The 21,247-nt window shown below is 41.2% G+C and overlaps 1 protein-coding gene across 3 annotated transcripts in view; it reads right to left on the reverse strand.

The window, feature by feature from the left end:
* Window positions 1–21,247, reverse strand: part of LOC131048354 (callose synthase 3) — a 218,098-nt gene that overhangs the window by 132,154 nt on the left and 64,697 nt on the right. For all 3 annotated transcript variants that reach the window (XM_057982289.2, XM_057982286.2, XM_057982287.2), the window contains exons 11-13: window positions 14,255–14,392; window positions 14,045–14,121; window positions 13,858–13,948 (exon numbers count right to left, since the gene is read on the reverse strand). In XM_057982289.2, coding sequence (XP_057838272.1) covers window positions 13,858–13,948; window positions 14,045–14,121; window positions 14,255–14,392 — 306 coding nt within the window. The remainder of the gene's footprint in view (window positions 1–13,857; window positions 13,949–14,044; window positions 14,122–14,254; window positions 14,393–21,247) is intronic.

Raw genomic sequence — 21,247 nt, forward strand, 5'->3', positions numbered from 1 at the left:
CGCCCTGCTGTCAGTACATGCCTCTGCGGGAGTCGGTCCTGCGGCTGGTGCACGAGCCTGCTGCGGTGATGTGGCTGAAGGTGATGCTGCCGGCTGCATGGGACCGAGTGCAATGGGCGTGCGGCTCTGCCCAAATGCCGGAATCGAAGTACTGCCCACTGAGGACCCCACAAGTGTGCCAAGTGGAAGTGTGGGTGGTGCAAACAACACTCGCTCTCCGGCGGGCTCCATCCTCCCCTCGTTTGTGGCCCGACTGCTACTGTCATCCTCATCCTCCGAATCCTCGGAATCCTCTGCACTGCTAGAAGTTTCTCGCCCACTATCCGGTTCTGCTGCGGTGGTCTCTACTACCCGTTTCCGCTTCGCGGAAGAGTGTCCAATATCTAGGTGTCGCCAATGCATGATAGGAGGCTCACCCTCCGCCAAAGGTCCCTGTGGCCGTACCTCCAACTCAGCCTTTGGCACTGCTTCCCGCGTAGCCTCCAAGAACAGTCCAATGGCATAGTGGGGCATGTAAAACGTGCGCTGCTCCATCATCAAGAATGCACACATCCGCTCTGATAACAAGGTAGCCCAATCATACACGACTCCGTTCATCAACCCGTTCATCAATACGATCTGTGGTAGAGCGATGTCTGATGCCCTACCCGACCCTGTCAACCTGCTTTTGATGACGTCCATAATGCATCGCCAATGACCCTCTGCGACAAAGGACCTACGCATCCCACGACCCTTCGTGGCGTCTACGATGCTCGCCAACTCTGCTGGGGTCAAGTCTCGGGATACTCGCGTAATACAATGTTCCTTTTCCTCCCGTGTCATCTTCTTCGCCTTCAAGTCCACTTTCTTGCCATGTATGCCTGGGATGCCAAATACTCTCGTGAAATCTGCAAGTTTGAAGGATATGGTGATATCCTTCCCAAGATACTCAAATGTGCTCGTCCGTGAGTGGCTATCAAAGGTATCAACCATATATCGCAATGCTCCCACGTACTCGCGAATGGCGAACACAGGCATCCGGATAGCCCATTCTACCCCTGCTTTGCGAAGACTTGTCTTCACCAAATTATCATCCGGCGTGTCTTGCCACCATTTCCGACATTCCACCCCATTCAATCCCTCAAAGGTGATATTCTGTGAAGTGGAAGTGTTCTTCCCTAGTGCAGTGGGCTGCTGTGGTGTCTTTTTCTTCTGCCTGGCTTCCATTGTGCCACCTGCTATTCGAACACCTGAAGGAAGAATACGTGCATCCGGCTTCCTAAGGCTGCTATCCTGCAATTGTTTTTTCCAATTTCTTTTTCCCGCAGACTCCATTGACCACTTCTTGATTTTCCCTTGTCGGACGGAAAGCACCTAACTACCTCCTCGCAGATAGGCCGTACGGCGGTAATCCCCAACTACCTCCGGCTAGTAAAAAGCTGAACAAAAAAAATCCTCTTGTCCACCTCCCGCACTACACCGCACGGTAACTTCTTGTCCGCCTAGATTTGAACACCGCACGGTAGCTCAAAGCAGTTTGTTCTGTCATCAACTTGGTAGAAGCATGGCAGCGAGCAAGAGTTTGGTTTGCTTCAGTTAAACCTGGCCTTCGATAAAAGTCAGGCTCTATTCCATTTCCATCATTTGTTTCCTTCGTGCGGTAGCTTTTTGTTTCCTTCGTGCGGCTTCCTTAGCGTGCGGTGTTGTAGAAAATCTTTTCGTTTCCCACGCCTTTATCTCCCACGGCCTTCGGTTTCCACCGCACGGTGGCTTCCCTCTTTCTTCCCTTCGGCTGCTTCTTTCTCTTCGCTGGTTCCCTTACCGCGTGGTGGCGTGGTGGTGCGGGGTTCTTTTTCCCTTGGCTGCGTGCGTGTTTTTTCCTTCGGTGCGTTTTGTTTCCTTCGGCATGTGCGGCTTTCCCTTCGACTCCTTTTTATCTCCTTCGGCATGTGCGGCTTTCCCTTCGGTAGGCGGCTTTATGTTCACGCGGCTTCCACCGCACGGTGGCTTCCACCGTCGGTGGTCCCACCGTCGGTGGCTTCCACCGCACGATGGGTTCCACCGCACGGTGGCTTCCACCGACGGTGGCTTCCACCGCACGGTGGGTTCCACCCACGGTGGGTTCCACCTTCGGTGGTATCCACTACGTGGCCACCGTACGGTGGTTTTTTTTTTGTTTTTTTTTTATTTTTATTTTTTTTTTCAATTTTTTTTTTGAATTTTTTTCAATTTTTCTTATATATATTTTTTTCAAATTTTCATATATATATATATATATATATATATATATTTTTTTTTTAATTTTCTAATTTTTTTTTTTTCTTCATTTTCTTTCATTATCTGACTGCGACTACGCGCCCTCCTGGCGGGCTGCTCCTGCGCGCCTCCAGCCTCTGGTGATACACTTTCAGTTTTGAACCGTTGACGCCCTCTGGAATTTCCTGTCCATCGAGGGTCAAGAGCTTGACGGATCCATTCGCTGCGACCTCTCGGATCCTGTAAGGACCTAGCCACTTCACTCTGAACTTGCCGGGTTTAATCTCGTTCCGTCCGTTATACTTTAGGACTAATTGGCCCGGCGTGAACCTCGCCCGCCGAATGTGTTGGTCATGCCAGTATTTCCTGCGTTGCTGGGCCACGTCTGTCACCCATTGTGCCATCGTCCGTCTTTCATCCAACTTATTTAAGGCGTATAGTCTCTCTCGAAGGCTTTCCATGTCGCCTAGCTTGTTGTCAATAGCGATTCTAAGACTTGGCACCATGAATTCCACCGGTACCACAGCCTCCTGGCCGTACATCAATTGGAAAGGTGTCTGCCCGGTGGTTACTTTGTAAGTTGTGCGGTACGCCCAAAGTACCGAAGGCAGACGCTCTTCCCAGTCTTCTTTTTCCACCCCACAGGACTTATAAATTATCGACACGATGATTTTGTTGGTTGCCTCAGCCTGACCGTTTGCCCTGGGATAGTACGGACTTGATAGAGAATGAAAAATTTTGAACTCGGTTGTCAGTAGTCGAACAATATGATTTACAAAGTGCCCCCCTCTATCACTTGTCAGTTGAATAGGTATTCCGTACCGGGTGATAACCTGTTCATAAATGAATTTCACCGTACTGACGGCGGAGTTGTCTGCCAAAGCCCTCGCTTCGACCCATTTGGTCAAATATTCTGTCGCCACGACAATGTATCTACATCGTCGGGCGCGACTCGGTTTCAATGGACCAACGAAGTCTAACCCCCATCTTTCGAACAACTCTTGAGCATGCGACGGGTTAAGTGGCATGAAATCTCTCTTTAACGGTCGCCCAGCACGCTGACATGTATCACAACTTGTCACCCATTCTCTGGCATCATTATGCAGTGTCGGCCACCATAAGCCAGCTAGTAGGACCTTCCTTGCTGTCGTATCCGGTCCCATGTGTCCTCCAGCGGCCCCTTCATGGGCTTCTCTCAATACTCCTGGGATTTCCTCTTCCAAGACACATCGTCGTAGGATCTGGTCATGTCCCATTTTGTAGAGAAGGCCATTTATAAGTTGGAATGTTCGGCTTCTTAATACAAGTTTCCGTCTTTCGCCTACTGACATTTCCTTAGGAAATTTTGACGTTGACAGGTATTCACCCACACTAGTGTACCAATGAGGAAGGATGGCAATGCGAAAAAGATGGGCGTCCGGAAAATCCTCGCTAACGCCTTCAGCCGGCTCTCCAGACTTGATCCGTGATAGCTAGTCGGCTATGACATGGCTCCTGCCAGGTCTGACAATGATGTTGAACGTAAATTCTTGTAACAGTAACAGCCATCGACTAATCCGCCCATGGATGATTGGCTTGTTCACCAAATACATCAACGCCTAGTGATCCACATAAAATGTGAATGGTGTGGCCAATAGGTAATGTCGGAATTTTTGGACGGAGTATACCATGCCGAGGGCTTCTCTCTCCGTCGTGCTGTAGTTCCTCTCTGCGTTTGACAAGAGTCGACTTGCAAAATACACTGGGTGGTCCAGCCCGTGGCTGCCAACCTGTGCCAGGGTGGCCCCTATGGCGAAGTTGGATGTGTCGACATGTACATGGAACTCCTTGTCCCAGTCCGGGTATGTCAAGATTGGCGCACCCACCAACCGTGACTTTAACTCTTGAAAAGCCTCTTCTTGGGCCGTCCCCCAGATGTACGGCTCCCCCCTTCGTGTCAGCGTATCAAGTGGGTATGATACTTGGGCAAAGTTCTTAATAAACCGCCTATAATACCCAATGTGTCCAACAAATGACTTGACGCCAGTGACATCGTCGGGCGCCTCCATCTCCACAATGACCCGTATTTTGTCAGGGTCCGTCTTCAGTCCATCCTTGCAAACGATGTGCCCTAGTAACTTGCCCTGAGGCACCATGAATCTGCATTTCTTGGGATTTAGGGCGAGGCGGGCTCGTCGGCATCTCTCCATCCATTCGCCAAGTGCGGCCAGATGTGCCTCCTCCATGTTGTAAATGGACCAATCATCCAAGAATGCTTTGAAGTTTCCCACGGACATTTTATCGAAGATATGGAGGATTATCCGTTGAAAGGTAGCTGGCGCGTTGCACAACCCGAATGGCATCCGGTTGTATGCATAGACACCATCTTCTACGATAAAGGTGGTCTTCAATTTGTCCTCCTCTGCAATGGAAATTTGATTATATCCGGAGAATCCATCCATAAATGAATAAATTTCGTGACCCGCGACTTCCTCGAGGATGGTGTCTGTGAATGGTATGGGAAATGGATCTTTAATTGTGACAGCATTCAAACACCTGAAGTCTACACAGATTCTTATCTGATCGGCCTCCTTTTTCAAGGATATCACAATGGGTGATACCCATTCACTCGTCTGGACCTTGAAGATAATCCCTGCTTCAAGCATGCGGTCAATTTCGTTATTTACCCTGGCCGCATAATTTTTGTTCATCCTGTATGGCCTCTTCCGTACGGGCATGGCTCCGGGAACCAGAGGGATCCGATGTACACAAAGTTCTTGTGGTACCCCCTTGAGGTCCTTATACGTCCAAGCGAACACATCTTTGTATTCTGTGAAGATTTTGAACGCCGCTGTCTTTAAGACCGGATTCCAGTCGTCGCCGACCAGAATATTTTTCTGTTCTGAAGTTTCTCCAAGGTTTGTAACTTGAAGTGCGGATTCCTGGTACCTTATGGGCTTACTTTTGTCAAACTGGTGCGCTGGTGCATCATCCATAGGGGCATCCCCTTCCTTGTATTGTCCGTATTCTGGCGGAAACTCGTTCATGTCAGGTCCTTCAATCCCCAACATATTGCACCCGTACAATAATTCAGTCTTCCATTTGCCAATCGAAGAGCCCTCTCAAAGAATCCGTCTCATCCTCAGAACAAGCTTGAATTCCTAAGATGCCTTCATCATCTGGTTCCCTGCCATCTTTTCCTTCGTCGGTATCGTTGTCTCCGTCGGACTCTGACTCTGACACCAACTCTTCACTGACCAGTTGAGTTTTGAGGTCAATGGTATACCTTCTGCCAGCCTTTTCCATGGACAAGGTGTTCTTCTTCCAATTGTGGTTCGCTTTGGCCGCCACCAACCAGCCTCTGCCGAGGATGGCATCATACCCCTTCTTCTTCAATGGGATGACCACAAAATTCAAGACGAACGGCTGTGTTCCGATCGTCACTGGTTGCGCCATGAGTGTGCCAAGCGGCTTGATGCCGTGTTGGTCTGCTCCCAATAAATTAAAGGTGGACGGCCAGAGAGTAGGTTTACCCAATTTTTTCCATGTTTCCTCTGGCAAGACATTTACTCCCGACCCGCCGTCGACAATTGTGTCGGTCAGGACGGTGCCCAATATACCCATTTCCACCACTGCTGGGTGTCTACCATTATTGATCGTCAGGGTTAATGGGTCTGCCGTTGTCTCGCCAAGGTTGTCCTTGCCATGTATTGGTTGGCCTACTGGGGTTATTATTGCGGATTGCAACAATGTCGCTCGCAAGTGCGGCATACTTTCCAGGAGGTCCTTCATTTTGACGGGTATTTCGACCTGTAACAGTTGGTTTATAATGTTTGTTTCTCCTTTAGAGCGAGAAGTACCCGCAAGCCCCTGTGCATCCTTGCTCGTTGACATCTCCTTCTCCAATTCCGCTCGTGCCTCCAGTGCCTTTCGTTTTTCCATGCGGGGATCTGGATAAGTGGCTGCTTTCGTCTTGGACCTTGTTATGGCGAGTGCATCTTCCGTTTCCACATTCAACAGGTTCACGCCAGATTTGGGACAATTGCCATCATCATGGTCCCCCGGACCGCACCACTTGCAAAGTTTTTGTGGTGCTTCCTCCACTGTACAGTCTCTGGCGAAATGCCCCCAGTGATTGCAAGCTCGGCATTGTATCATCGGCCGCCCTTTAGCGTCGTATTGGATTCGGCTTCTATTATTCGTATTGTTATTATTACCTCTTCCTCGCCTGTTGTTTCGATAGCCGCCAGATGAGGCGTTGTTGCTCGCAGGCTGGGACGTGCCGGCTGACGCAGATGGTTCTGTAAAGAGAACCTGTTGGTTACGTGTCCTCATATTGTACGGACACTCCTTGGTAAGGTGCCCGGCAATCTGGCAAATATCACAAAATGCTTTTTTCGGACAAGACCCCTTGGTGTGTCCGTCGGTACGACAGTCCGTGCACCATAACTCCCCTTCGTCGCCCTTGCTTGTGCTTCCTTTGGTTGCCTTTATCTCTCTCATCATTCGCTCCATATCTTTCTGGAGAGCCCGTACCTTCCGATTAGAGTCGTCATCACTGCTATCACTTTTGTCAGAAGAGGAATCATCCTCCGACGAGGATTTATTTTTCTTCTTCTTGGACGTCTTCTGTTCACTTTCTAAATCCATTGCCCTGTTATAGGCGTCGGAATATGAAGAGGGAGGTACTATCTTCATTTTTCGTCTAAGGGATTTCTTGAGACCTTCCACGAACCACCGTTTTTTCAGTCCGTCTGCCGGCTGGTTCTCCATCTTTCCTAGCAGCTCTTTGAGCCACCGACTGTAGGTTCGAACAGTCTCGTCCTTTCTCTGTTTCGTGCCGTAGATTTCGGCTACGATCTCATTATCGTCTCTTAGGAGATGAAACTCTGCTTGAAATTCCTTCTTCAAGTCTGCCCATGTGCCAATTTTAGCCTTATCCGTATCCGAAAACCAGTCGATGGCTACGCCCCTCAGGGTTGCGGGAAACTGTGTTACCCACTCGTCCTCATCGGTAACACCATTCGCTCCCCAAATTGTTTCACAAGTGCGACAGTGGCGGACAGGGTCTTCTTTCCCATCCCCATGGAACTTTGGAAGTTTTTGTTTTTGTGCCATACCTTGCCTTTTTACTACTAGTGGTTGTTGTCCTACTCCGGATGGGTCAGATCCTATAAGGGGTGCTTGACCGCCGTGCCCCGGTGTCCCTTCGACACTCCTGGCAGCCCCGGTGTCTTCTCCCTCTTCTGCCTCCTCCCCACTCCTTGGAGTTTTCCTAGCCTCTGGTGTGTGTGGCAAGTCCCTCAAATCCTTCAATTGAGTTTTGGTACACTCTATCCTACGGCGGGTTTCCGCAAGTAACTCCTCCCGACTCCGTGGGTGGTCGCTGGCCTCACCGTCCCCTTCGGAGCGTTCCTCCTCTCTTCGCTTATACCTCTGTCGCCTTTCCGCTTGCTGTTCAAGGATCAAGGCACGTTGGGCTACTACACGTTCATCTATATATTGTTGCTTATTTTTGTCTTTATTCAGTGTATTGGGCATTAATTCCCAGACCGCTTTCTATATTCTTAATGACATAAAAAATAGAACACTTTTATTCACTCATAATGTGGAAGACAAGTTTATGCCAACAATATGACATAATTATTACAATAAGTGTTCTTTATTCCGCCCCGTATGGCTCACGGTTCAAATGCCCCTGACTCGGCGCCATCTCGTTCTGCTTCCCGTTCCTCGTACTGCTGCAAAATTTGTTGGCGTCGCTCTTCCCGGGCAATCTCCTCCAGGCGAGCTTGTTGTGCCAACGATGCTTGTGCTAGCAGTCGGGGGAGATGGTTCATCAACCGATTTACCTCCGAACTCACTTCCAACGCTGTCCACATGGCACTTAGTGGGACTTCCGCCTCCGCCGCCTCCTGTCGCACGTAGGTCTGAATGGCTACTTGGAGTAGAATTGAAAATTCTCTCGTCGCGGTGTCTTCTCCTACATAAAGTTCTGTTTGGGCATCGTCGATCTCCGGGTTCACCTCACCAACGGGTAGGCCCATTGTGTCTGTGCGCCATCCGTGTCTTCCGTTCCCGAGTTCGTGTCGGCAACGGCGCCAAATGTTTACCTCACTGGGTAAACAGGAAGAATACAGAAACTGAATAGTAATGCACAATGCAAATACAAGAGAAGTACCAGAATAAGCTTGCCATTAATGTCAAAGGATGTTCATATTATAATCTGTCGTCCATATTACATGTCCTCCAACATCCGGAGGTGGTACAATATATGACTGCCGAAGGGGTGCGACACAACCGTCGCGACTCCAACTACCTACCCGTCGGCTAACTAACTATCAATAATTAACATTACTAAACTATACACTTTTTCCCGATAACAGGCTTTGCCTTTATCCATTGGTTCTACTCTAGAATGTTGGTGCATGAATAAATGTAAAGAATGTTGAATTTGTGCTATTTATACATGTGACATTATTTTCAATGGAGATGTTGCCCTTGTTCTTGATTAACCCAAATTTTGAACTTCTGTCACAAATCCATTGTTATGTTAATCAATGATCACTCGCAGATATATCCTGCTACGGTCACTTCCACCTCTTATCATGATCTTTAACCCATCTTTTCTTCTATTTTACTGCTCTGACTGGTTAAGATTCTTATTTTTCGTCATTTTGTCATTTGAAGATTGGCTTTGCCTTTTATCCATTGGTTCTACTCTAGCATGTTGGTGCATAAGAATAAATGTGAAGAATGTTGAATTTGTGCTATTTATACATGTGACATTATTTTCAATGGAGATGTTGCCCTTGTTCTTGATTAACCCAAATTTTGAACTTCTGTCCCAAATCCATTGTTATGTTAATCAATGATCAGCATATTTCAAATATCATTGACCAAATGCATATATGTGCACAATAGATGTGGTCATTTGAAAACCTTATCACTTCTTAGCCATGTGCTGATTGGGCTTCACCACACCTTTGCAGTTCTTTGGAACTCGTTTTCAGAGCATTTAAGGGCCATATGTTCTTGGATCAAGTTGGCAACTTCAAAATTTCTTTCCCTGTGCCAAGTTGACAACCTCTTATCCATCATCCAGTTTTCACTCAAGATCAGAAGATCGCTTTTTATACATCCGCATAAATCGGTAAAAGAGTCAAAATTTAAGATTTATAATGATTCATGCAGGACCGTTTGACGGGGAAATATAAATTGGCATTTTATTCAATGTGGTCAATTTTCACGATGACCTAGTTCCTAATTTTGAAAATTTTAAACTTTTTATTTTGGGGGAGTTTATTATGAAAAACAATTAAATTTTAAATTTTCACAATTTTTAAGTTCTCAAAATAATGGGTTCTGGTCATTGATGAATTGTTTGCAATTCGTCCAATTTTCCAAGAAAAATATGCAGCGGGTCTAAAGTTACAGCACATCAAAATTGGCCAAAGTCTATTTGAGTTCTACGGTCAACAGAAAGGCCAAAATTTTAATTGCTCAGCTGAGGACTGGATCTCATCATTTGAGAGGTGAAACTGGTAGATGGAAGCTACCCAAAGAAGACTGGGAAAAAAGGACGTGCATTTTCTGCACCAAGAGGGCGGTGGAAACAGAATGGTATTTCATCAAGGAGTGTGTAGCATATGAAGATATTCAGAGTCAGTTTGAGAAAGAATTAAAAGTGGACAATTTGAATGAACTTTTTGAAGAGACAAGGCTTCACAAAACAGCGAGTTTCTTACTCAAGATTCATAACAAAAGAACCAACATGGAAAAGAACTTAAAAATGGGTTAATTTTGATTCTTAGTCCCTTGGGCCGCTGGGTCTCATGGATGTCATTAAAATTCATTCATTCTATCAGAGGCAACAAGAGGCATAAGAGGTGAAAGAAAATAATTTCACTTTTGAATTTGAAAAACACTTTGAAAATGGAAAACACAATGCACAAGTCAACTTGTGACTTTTAAAAATGGAAAACACAACACACAAGTGAACTTGTGACTTTTGAAAATAGAAAACACAACGCACAAGTGAACTTGTGACTTTTGAAAAAGGAAAACACAGCGTACAAGTGAACTTGTGACTTTTGAATATGGAAAACACAACGCACAAGTGAACTTGTGACTCTCGAAAAGTGAAAAGGGAATGCACAAGTGAACTTGTAACTTCTGAAAATGGAAAACACAATGCACAAGTGAACTTGTGACTTTTGAAAATGGAAAACAAAATGCACAAGTTATTGCAGGGTAGTTATTGAAGGAGGCCTATACATACAAGCTATTCCATATTGTAAAGTGGACTCTTACGAAGAGGAAACTCTGGAGAAATTTTCAAAGAAACTTTTGATAACTTCTGGTTTTACACTATTAACAAAAGGGTTTTTGAAATTGTAATATTTCAAGAAGATAATAAAGAATGCATTTTGGTTTGTGTTCTAAATGTGTTCATCTGTTATTATTGCTAAATTCTTGTGTGTCAAATTGGTAATCCCTTTATGTATCTGTGCAAACCATTAATAATCTAATGCAATTGATATAATGATACACAAAAAGGCTTTCGTATCTCAGTTTAAATGTGTTGAAGTAGTTTATCTCTTCATATCTTCAAATTCATCATCCTTTGTTCATTGTCATTGGGCATCTACACAAATTTGCTTATAACCCACTTGTAATTGTTATCATTCATGAAATCATTCTTGGCTTTTATATGGTTGCCAGTAGGGTTTCAGTTGTCATCCCTTTGCTCAAACGTGGAGACATCAACAACCCCTCAAATTACCAAACTATATTGATCAATCCTCTTTTTGGTGAAAAAATTTGGAGCATGATAGAAAGACAAATCAGTACTTGGGCTGAAAAGGAGGCAAGGAGGGCAAAAGGGCAAAAGGGCTTTAGGCCACAGCATTCTAACATCGACCATTGCATCACACTCAAACATTTGATTGAGAAGGCTTGGGAAAAATCAAGAGGTTAGGTCTTTTGCTACTTTGTTCATTTCAAGAAAGCTTTTGACACAGTACCTAGAAGCAAATTGTGGAGTAGAATGCAAGAATTGAAAATTCCAAAACATTATAGGGCTGATGTTCACAGATTGTATTACCAAGTTTGGGCCAAAATCCGAACCAAACAAGGATTGTCAAAATGCTTTGGAAGTGACATTGGGGTCAAGCGGGGCTGCCCATTATCTCCTACTTTATTTGGGATAAAAATTGACAAATTAGAGGAATGGATAGACAAGTTTGGAGGTGGTGAAGTTCACTTGACCAATTATGTAATAAAGCTGAATTTATATGATGATGATCTTATTTTAATGTCAAAAACAGCACAAGACTTGAAGTAACACTTGAAGTCTCTAGAACTCTTTAGCTATGACGTAGGGATGCAAGTGAACACTAGCAAAACTAAGGTTATGATCTTTACTTTGAAAAGAAAGAAGGTTCATAGAGAATTTTCTTATGAAGGCAGCCCCTTACAAACGGTCAATGAATATAACTACCTTGGCCTTGACTTCCACAATAAACTCAACTGGGAAACACGTGGAGCAAAAAGGATTCAAGGGGGATGGAAAACTCTATACTCTTTACAAAATAGATGTAGAAGGGCTGAATTATGGGACTGGAAAACTAAGAAAACTCCTTTTGGTCTTCTTGTGGTTCCAATGTTACTATAGGGATGTGAAGTATGGGGCAGCAACACTTCACCAAGCAAATGGAGACAAACAGAGAGGTTACAAAAACATCTAATCACAAATAGCCTCAAGTTTAAATCATCTATTCCATACAAGATTGTCCTAACAAAGGCCAGGGCTTTTTCTATAGAGGGGTTGGCTATGTTCTGGTTGCTAAGTTATCTAAGAAAATTAGAAAACATGGAGATACATTGTTGGCCAAAAATAGTAGCAGAAGAGAAACTAGACAGAAGGAAGAGCACATGGATGAAGCAAAACATTAAATGGATGAATAAGTGGGATATTAGCTTCAGACATCACCCAAATAACAATAGAGAAATAAAAAACACATACAAAAAAAATTCAACGAAACAATGTGGACAGGACGACTCGGGAGAAAAAAAGGAATACTACATCAAACATTTCAATCCCACACATAACCATACACAAAAGAACTACATAGGTATGGAAATAAAATGGAAAGCAAAAATGTTAATTGCTTAGATAAGAACCAGCTCGCATCAACTTAGATGCAAAACCAAAAGATGGATGATACCTAAAGAGGAGTGGGCAGATAGAAGATGTTTATATTGCACTCAAGGGGTCGTAGAGATGGAATGGCATTACAACATGGAATGTGCAGCTTACAAGCATATTGTGAACAACTATATTGAGACGCTAAAGGTGAACACCTTGAGTAATCTCTTCAAAGAAGAAAGGATAACAAGAGTTGCAGATTTCCTAATCAAGATACACTGTAGAAGATCCAAGATGTAGAAGGAAAATGAGGTTTAGTAAGCACAATGTTTTGGGATCTGCATGCTTTGCTTTGCTGGCTACCCGTGGGTCCCATACGTTGTTTCGCCTCATGAACGTTATTAAAAACATTCATTCATTCAGTCTAGTATCCTTTTCTACTTTCAAGTTTAAAGTACACGAAAACTCCAAATACCTCCATCATACGAGGGACCTGCCCCTCTCAAACACAGCAGAAGATTGCAGTTTCACAGCAATCTCTCCAACTGTTGGGACATTTGTCACTGCCTGTTGGGTCAGTGATTTTGTAATCTACTGTGACAAATATGTTTACCAATTGGAGATCAACCCAAATTGGACAATATCAAGTCAGAGATATTTCGTTTCCGTGGTAGGTCAACTCTACTTCTAGAAAAAAAGTTTTTTTGTTTTGAAAGTTTGCATTGGTGTAACAATTGGCTCTATCTAGCGGCAATAGGGCATATTTAGGCCATAGGAGAACCTCAAAAACTCCTGTTTAAGAACTGAGAAGAGCTGAGAAGAACTAAGACCTATCCATTGTGCATTATAATCAAGCCACATCCGAACTTCAAAATCTCTAGTTTAATCACTAGTACCTACTATTTGCTACATCACGATTTTAGGAAGTTAGTGTCGAGTTGCAATACTCCATTTGTGTGATCATGGGGACATTTTTTGGTTGCACACTATTATTTCGTGTCTCATGACCCCTGGTCACTTAAATTCAAGTCTATTCGAGCCTTCATATGTCACTTTCCTAGCAATCATAACTCCTTGGCACAATTATAAAATCCTGCTGTCAATTTTATCCCTGTCTAACACTTAAATTTTCCTTCAATTGCTAATTTGTGTACCCTTTACTTGGCCAACTATCCTTTCTAATACAATTTTCAATTTTACGAAGGCTGCCACTAAAGTCATCCTCAGTTGAATTATCCAGCAGTTTCAATAGCGTTACCAGATTAGATATGCTCTAAAGGTCCCCTTAAATACATGCTAAGATACTAGCAATTTAACTCCTGACATAATAGAAGACATGTTTCACAAAACAAAACAAGAACAGTAAATAAGCATACAACATTGATATTTTCAAACAATGCCTTTTAAGATTCTGAACTACAGAAACAAACTTTTGAAACTTACAAAAGAAGCACTGGTTACGAATAAAGACTGCTTAAGGAAGGATTTATTACCTTCTTATGGTAATATCTCTCTTCTGATGGTGTCTTAAAAAAATCTGCATCATGATGCATTGGCCATCCTAGCCGAAAACAATCTACTGACCTGTTAATAAAAAATGACATGTCATGACATTAAATATAGATTGTAACTCTAAGCAAGTGAAGCCTAAAAAACATTCGATTAAGTCCTCAGTCATACCAGAAATATTCATTCAGATCATCATAGTTTCTCCATTGAGAGTGCTTTCCCCTTCCATTTTTGCTTTTCTCAGCTTCCTATTAAGGTGAAATCGACAAGCTATAAACATGCATCTATGTAATCAACCCATTCCAGAACAAGAAAATGTTTGATTTAAGAAAGCATGAGATATGAGAACAGATGTAATGCTGCATGCAATGCATGTGTTACCTTCTCAATAACATGATAAATGGGAGTCACAACTTTTCTAAGAAACGATTCCTCATCACCCCCATATGCTGGTTTTATATGTTCTCCAGTTGTAGAACTCACATTTCCCGCTAACATCCCATATAGCTCATATGCCATCTAAACAGAAAACAGGTCAATTCCCCAAAGATATTTTGCAAGCATCGCCAACCCAAAGATTAGTTACTAGTATTGCTGACCCTAGTTGCAAGAAAAACAATGTTTTATAGGTCAAATGCCATATAACAGAAAACAGGTCAATGCCCCAAAGAAATTTCGCAAGCATCATCCACAAAAAAATAAGTTACTATTATTGCTGACCCTAGTTTCAAGAAACACAATATTTTGACCCCTATATATATCTCTATTGGTGCAAGATACTGCAACGCGGAAAAATTATTGTGTTTCTTGCAACTAGGGTCAGCAACACTAGTATCTGGTAATGTATGTGTAGCTGGGAAAGCAAATTCTTTATTACCAACTTCTGGCATGTCTTTCTTTCCTATGTTAAACTTCCTGAACAGGAAAGAGATCTCATTGTATGTACATTTAATTTTTGTATGAAGGAAATTCAAAAATAGGAAAGAGACACATGCTATTAGTCAGTAATTAAGAAAATGCATTCCCCGCTACATCTGCATTCAAACTGGCAGGAGATCTCATTGTATGTAGTCTGTACAGTAAATTTTTGTTCGAGAAATTCAACATAGGAAAGAAACACATGCTATTAGTCAATAATTAAGAATATGCATTCCCAGCTACATCTACATTCAAACTGGCAGATCTCATTGTACGTACATTTAATTTTTGTTTCAAGAAATTCAACATAGGCAAGAAACACATGCTATTAGTCGGTAATTAAGAATATGCATTCCCAGCAACATCTACATTCCAGTTACTACTATTCCTGAGCCTAGTTGCAAGAAACAACTTGTATATAAAGAGGAGATCAAAAGTACCCAGTTTTGGCTACAGGGAAGAAACAACTTGAATCAAGAAGAGGTGAAAAATTTGTAATATGTGCAGTCTCATAATATTCCGATGCCCGTCAACAAAAGGAAAATGAAAGCAACAATCGAACACAAAGTTGAACCTATTGTGAAGAACCTATTAATTATTTTGTAATTGATGTAAAAGGTTTGTTGAAAACTATGAGAGACTACAGTTTTAGCTTAAGATCAAGGAATAAAACTGTGAGAGACTTGAAGCTAAAATTGTTTCACTTAGAAAGTTAGATAAATCCTTGACACAACTAAATCATGAGAAGATAAATTAGAAAAGTTACATGTCCTTGGATAATGTCAATGGCTCAAAAAAATCGTCTACTGCTAAAGGTGGAGTTGGTCTTGAATAAGGTCAAAGTTTTAAGTCTACAAAAGACGAACAACAGAAGACCACAATGGACAGCACAAATGAGTCACCATCAAAAATCAGAAATAAAGCTTTCAAAAGGCTTGCTATCTCAAGGCAAGCATTTATGACCAGGTTTAACAATTCTTTCTTGTATGGTTATTGTTTCTCTTGCAATTATTTTGGACACAAGGCGATCAACTATAGAGTGTTTGCAAGAAATGATTTCAGATTTATGAGTAGTAACTATTTTGCTCCTTCAAGGAATTACAATGTCATATGTTATAAAAGTAAAAACTTTGGTCACACTACAAAAGCTTGTAAAAGAGGTATCACAGATTTCCCTAAGTAGAACAAGAAGGTTGAGAAAGAGGAGAACGCAAAGGAGGTTACTAAAGTTTGGAGGAAGGAAGAGAAAGAAGTTTTAGTAAAATCCTTGATTGTGCAAACAGCCTTTCTTGCACAAAATCAAAAAGGCATATGGTATATTGGCAGTGGCTGTTCTAGACATATGACTGGACACGAGCAAGTTTCTCACTCTCAAAAGCACTAATGGAGGGAAGGTAAGATTTGATGGTAATTCATCTACAAAAAACTAAGGTAAAGGTAAACTTGTTTTGGATGATGGTCAGATCAAAGTTGAGAATGTTAATGTGTAGAAGGTCTGAAACAAAACCTATTAAGTGTGAGTCAATTGTTTGATCAAGGACACAGTTTAGTTTTCAGTTCAGATTATTGTGAAATTAGTAAAGGTGGTAAACATATTGTTGATGCAAGTAGGGCTGCTAACAATCTATACATTCTTGATGATATCAAAAGTGAAAAGTGTTGTTTGAGTCAGGTGGATGAAGTTAGCTATGGCATAGGAGGATGGGATACATGAACTTTGATAGTCTTGTTCAAATCAATAGAAAGGAAGTTGTTAGACACATGCCAAAGCTCACTAAACCTTCAAACATTGTTTGCAAAGATTGTCACCTGGGAAAGCAAACAAGGAACAATTTCAAATCAAAAGAGTATTCTAGCACAAAGCCTCTTGAGTTGATTCATACTGGTTTATGTGGGCCTACGAGAACTAGGAGTATGCAAGGTGAGAAGAATTTTAGGTTTTTGATTGATGATTTTAATTTTTCAAGAATGGCTTGCGTTACATTTTTCAAGGCAAAATCAGAAGCACTTGAGAATTTTAAGGCCTTTAAAGCCTTAGTGGGGAATGAGAACAGTCTAAAAATCAAATGCTTACATTCAAACAATGAAGGAGAGCTCACATCAAATGAGTTTGTAAATTTATGTGAAAAACATGGTATAAAAAGACAATACTCAACTACAAGGACGCCACAACAAAATGGTGTTGTTCAGACGAAGAACAGGTCAGTCCGAGAAATGGCTCGTAGTATGAATCTATGATGAATGAGTTTAAAGCGAATGATTCCTTTTGGAGAGAGGCGGTCCATAATGTTGTTTACATTCAAAATAGGGGGCTGATTAGAGCAAAGCACAACAAGACTCCATATGAGCTTTGGAAAGGTAAGACTACTTTAGTTAAATAATTCAAAAATTTAGGTAGTCCTTGTTATATTAAGAGGGATGAAAACAATCTTGAAAATTTTGATCCCAGTGTTGATGAAGGGATTTTTTTAGAATATTCTTCTAAAAGTAAAGCTTATAGATGTTCTAACAAAAGATTACGCAAGATTGTTGAAAGTGCTAATGTGAAGGTTCATGAAGATGCTAAGATTCATGATAAGTTGCAAGATCATGATGGTAGTTATCAAGTAAATGAAGAAGTGATGTCCAACAAACACCTCCAAATGTACAACATGGGACAGCAGATGTAAATTTTGAAAATATATCTTCAAGTGTTCCACATGGGATAGCAAATGTAACTACAAAAAATGCACCTAGAAATGACAAAGCTAAGAACACATTTAGGACCTCTTTTAAGACTTCATCAAAGTTTGTTCAAATAAATCATCCTAACGATCAGATTTTGCAAGAGGATAGACCAAAAGCCACAAGAAGAAGAGCTAACTATTCTGAAAATGAAGCTATCTCCTTGCTGTCCATGATTAAGCCTAAAAGTTTTGAGGAGGTAGCTGAAGATAAACGTTAGGTGGCAGCCATGGAAGAAGAGCTTGATTTGATTCAAAAAAAGTGAAACTTGGGAACTTGTCCCAAGGCCCAAAGAGGTGTACAGAAATAAGTTAAATGAAGATGGTAAAGTGGTGAGGAACAAGGCAAGACTTGTGTGAAAAGGTTATGCACAAGTTGAAGGTATTGACTTTGAAAAAACTTTTCCTCATGTTGCATGTTTAGAAGCTATTAAAATGTTCTTAGCCTTTGCTTCTTTTAAAAGTTTTAAAGTTTTTCAAATGGATGTCAAATCTGCTTTTCTGAATGGTAATCTGAATGATGAAGTTTATATAGAGCAGCCAGATGTATTTATTATATCAAAAAATCACAACTATGTATGCAAGTTAAAAAAGGCACTCTATGGTCTTAAACAAGCCCCATGTACCTAGTATGCTAGACTAGATAGTTATTTGCAGCAGCAGAGTTTCAAAAAAGGAATAGCGAACAACAATCTATATATTAAAAAAGAAGGTAATCATATGCTGATTGTTGTAATTTATGTTGACAATCTAATTTTTGGTAGTGATTGTGAAGAGATGTGTCAAGTTTTTCCTATTAATATGAAAGAGTTTGAAATGTCCATGCTAAGTGAGTTGTCCTCCTTTCTTGGTTTGCAAATTCATCAATCAAATAGAGGCATTTTCATTTCACAAATGAAGTATATTAGAGAGATGTTGAAAAGGTTTAGAATGGATGATTGCAATCTTGTGAGCACTCCAAAGGTGACCATATGTAAATTAAGTAAAAATGATAAGTCCCCAGATGCTAATCAAACTCTATACGGGTCTATGATAGGAAGTTTATTATATATTACAACTACTAGACCTGACATTACGCAAGCAGCTGGTTATGTTTCTAGATTTCAGACTGCTCCTACGAATACTCATGTTCATGAAATTAAGAAGACCTTCAAGTATCTTAAGGGAACTATGGATTATGGATTATGGTATCCTAAAGGTAATGATTTTACACTTACACCTTATACGAAAGCAGATTGGGGTGGTCTTGTTGATGATAGAAAGAGCACAAGTGGAGGTGCATTCTTTCTAGGTGGTTGTCTGGTATCTTGCCTGAGCAAAAAGCAAGCTTCTACTTCATTATTTAAAGCTGAGGCAAAGTACATTACAACAGTGTCTTGTTGCACACAAGTTCTCTAGATGAAGCAAACGTTGAAGGACAGTAAGGTAGAGTATGACCATCCTATATCTATCTTTTGTGACAACACGAGTGCTATTAATATCTCTAAGAATCCTATTAAGTATCAAATTCTAAGAGAACAAGTTAGCAATCAGCAAGTTAAGTTGGAATATGTTTCTACTAAAATGCAGATTGCAGATTTATCACTAAGTCTCTAATAAAGGAAACTTTTGAATTCTTGGGGGGAGAAGTTGGGAGTGATTTCACACCATCTTTGATTTGTTGTTATGACTCAGGGGGTTGTTTTTATTGTTATATTCTATCAGCCCCATTTCAGTTATGTAGGTTGGTATCAGTCATTGATGTCAAAGGGGGAGTAGTAAGTCAAGGGGAGCAACATTATTTCAAAGCAGTTTTGGTTTCAAGTTGGTTGCAAATGGAGTTGTCATCAATGACAAAAGGGGAGTTTATTGATTATTTTGACATTAATGTCAAGGGTTTGTTGAAAAGAGAATTGGAATGAAATACTAGTCAAGTTGTTGATTATTCATCGGATTTTTATCAACTACTTGGGTGTGTGCTTGAGCTACTAGGCTACTTGGTTGAGCTACTTGGTTGTGTGCTTGAGCTACTAGGCTACCTAGTTGAGCTACTTGGTTGTGTGCTTGAGCTGCTTGGTTGGTTGCTTGAGCTGACTTCTTGTCCACTTCACCTACTTAGTTAGCTTATCTACCACGTCATCCTTTGAAGGTTGACTCTTCCAAATATGTCAATAAAAAAAGGAGAGGTATGGTTATTTTATTATGGGCTGCAATTGTTTTGAATATAGCGACTAAACATGGTATGCCTTCATCCCATATTTCCTTAGCAACCAAGATTAATGGACTACGTCAAAAATTTATGAAAGGTGTTTTTCTTTGCAACCGATACTTTAGTTTATTCACCCTTTTTGGTGTGTTGGCTTGGTTCTGACGTCTTGCAGCGTGTTTTGTGAGTGGAGCAACTATTTTCAGCCTTTGTAACGCCTTTCTGGTCGAACAGAAATTTCTTTTGGTTTATACGTGTTTTCAGTTTCGAGGTTTACATTTTCAGGTTATCGTGTGGTAATGAAATTCCCTTTTTGACTATCGCGATACATTTTTCAGGACAATTTTGGAGAATTGTTGGCTTGTTGATCATATGCGAATTGGTTTTTTGTTGCTATGATATTACGTTCTTTATCTATTGCGTTTATTTTTATGTCAGAGTTGTGGTGATGTAATATAGATTGGACTGTTGTGTTTTTACTTAGTGTGACTGTTTTGAAAAAGAAGGTGGAGACATTATTTTGTAGTGAGCATGGTATGATTATTTTTTGAGACACTAGTCTGTTTTGGTGAGTGGAATGATTTGTAGGAGATGATATAGAGTCGAAGATTCTGAAAGAGTCCTTTTTGAATGAAAAAGTGTGCATGGCTATTGAGTCAAAGTTGTGGAGTTATTTGTTCTTGATAAATACTGACTTTATTTAGCCCTAGCTGCAGATTTGAAGTGTAGGGTTGTAATATCCCCAAATTAAAACCTAAAAAGATATATGATTTGATAAGAATCTTATTAATCCGAGCCTCCACCGTTTATTAGCATAAGAAAGGAAAAGCATGTATAAAACAAAGTTACTTATCTGCATTACCATTATGAGGAATGGACCAAGAAGCCACAAGGACATTGGAGCACAAGTAATGAATGAACCGATTATTATGAAGGCATGATCGACATGATAGGGAAATCAATGAATAAAGAATTAATAAAGAAGAACGATAGCTCACACGAAGACCAAAGGTTAAGCTAAGATCATTGATCATATTTGTATCCAACTTTAGCCTTGCATTGTTAGTACTTCTGCAATTTTGTGAAGCCTCTAAAAGAGACAAAATTGAGATAATAGATAAAAGGATCATACACGAAGAAGTTAGACGTGTTGCATAGACACAAATTTATATCCTTGTGGCCATAAAGTATATAGAAGATGTCAAATGCCTTTGCCATAATTCTTTCGGATCAATAGTAAGTCAAAGAGATTATTTAGCATGATAGGGACCATCAATCTATCAAAAGCATCGGTTAGAAACACCAGTGCGTGGGAGATTGTACAACAAAGGATACCCTCAATAGAGTCATCATAAGACACCAAGCATCGTATCTCATAGGTGTCGCTAAACCATGAAAGACCAATAGCGGCAGATGACATGGAGCGATCATCCTACGCAATTGTTGGGAGCAGTGACTGCATATGATGACATGGTGAAGAATCATTTCCCTCCCAAATACTACTATCGTCAAAGATCAAACACCAAACACCAAACACATTATCTCAGC

Source organism: Cryptomeria japonica, chromosome 8 (genome assembly GCF_030272615.1).
Source record: "Cryptomeria japonica chromosome 8, Sugi_1.0, whole genome shotgun sequence".
Classification (NCBI taxonomy): Eukaryota; Viridiplantae; Streptophyta; class Pinopsida; order Cupressales; family Cupressaceae; genus Cryptomeria; species Cryptomeria japonica.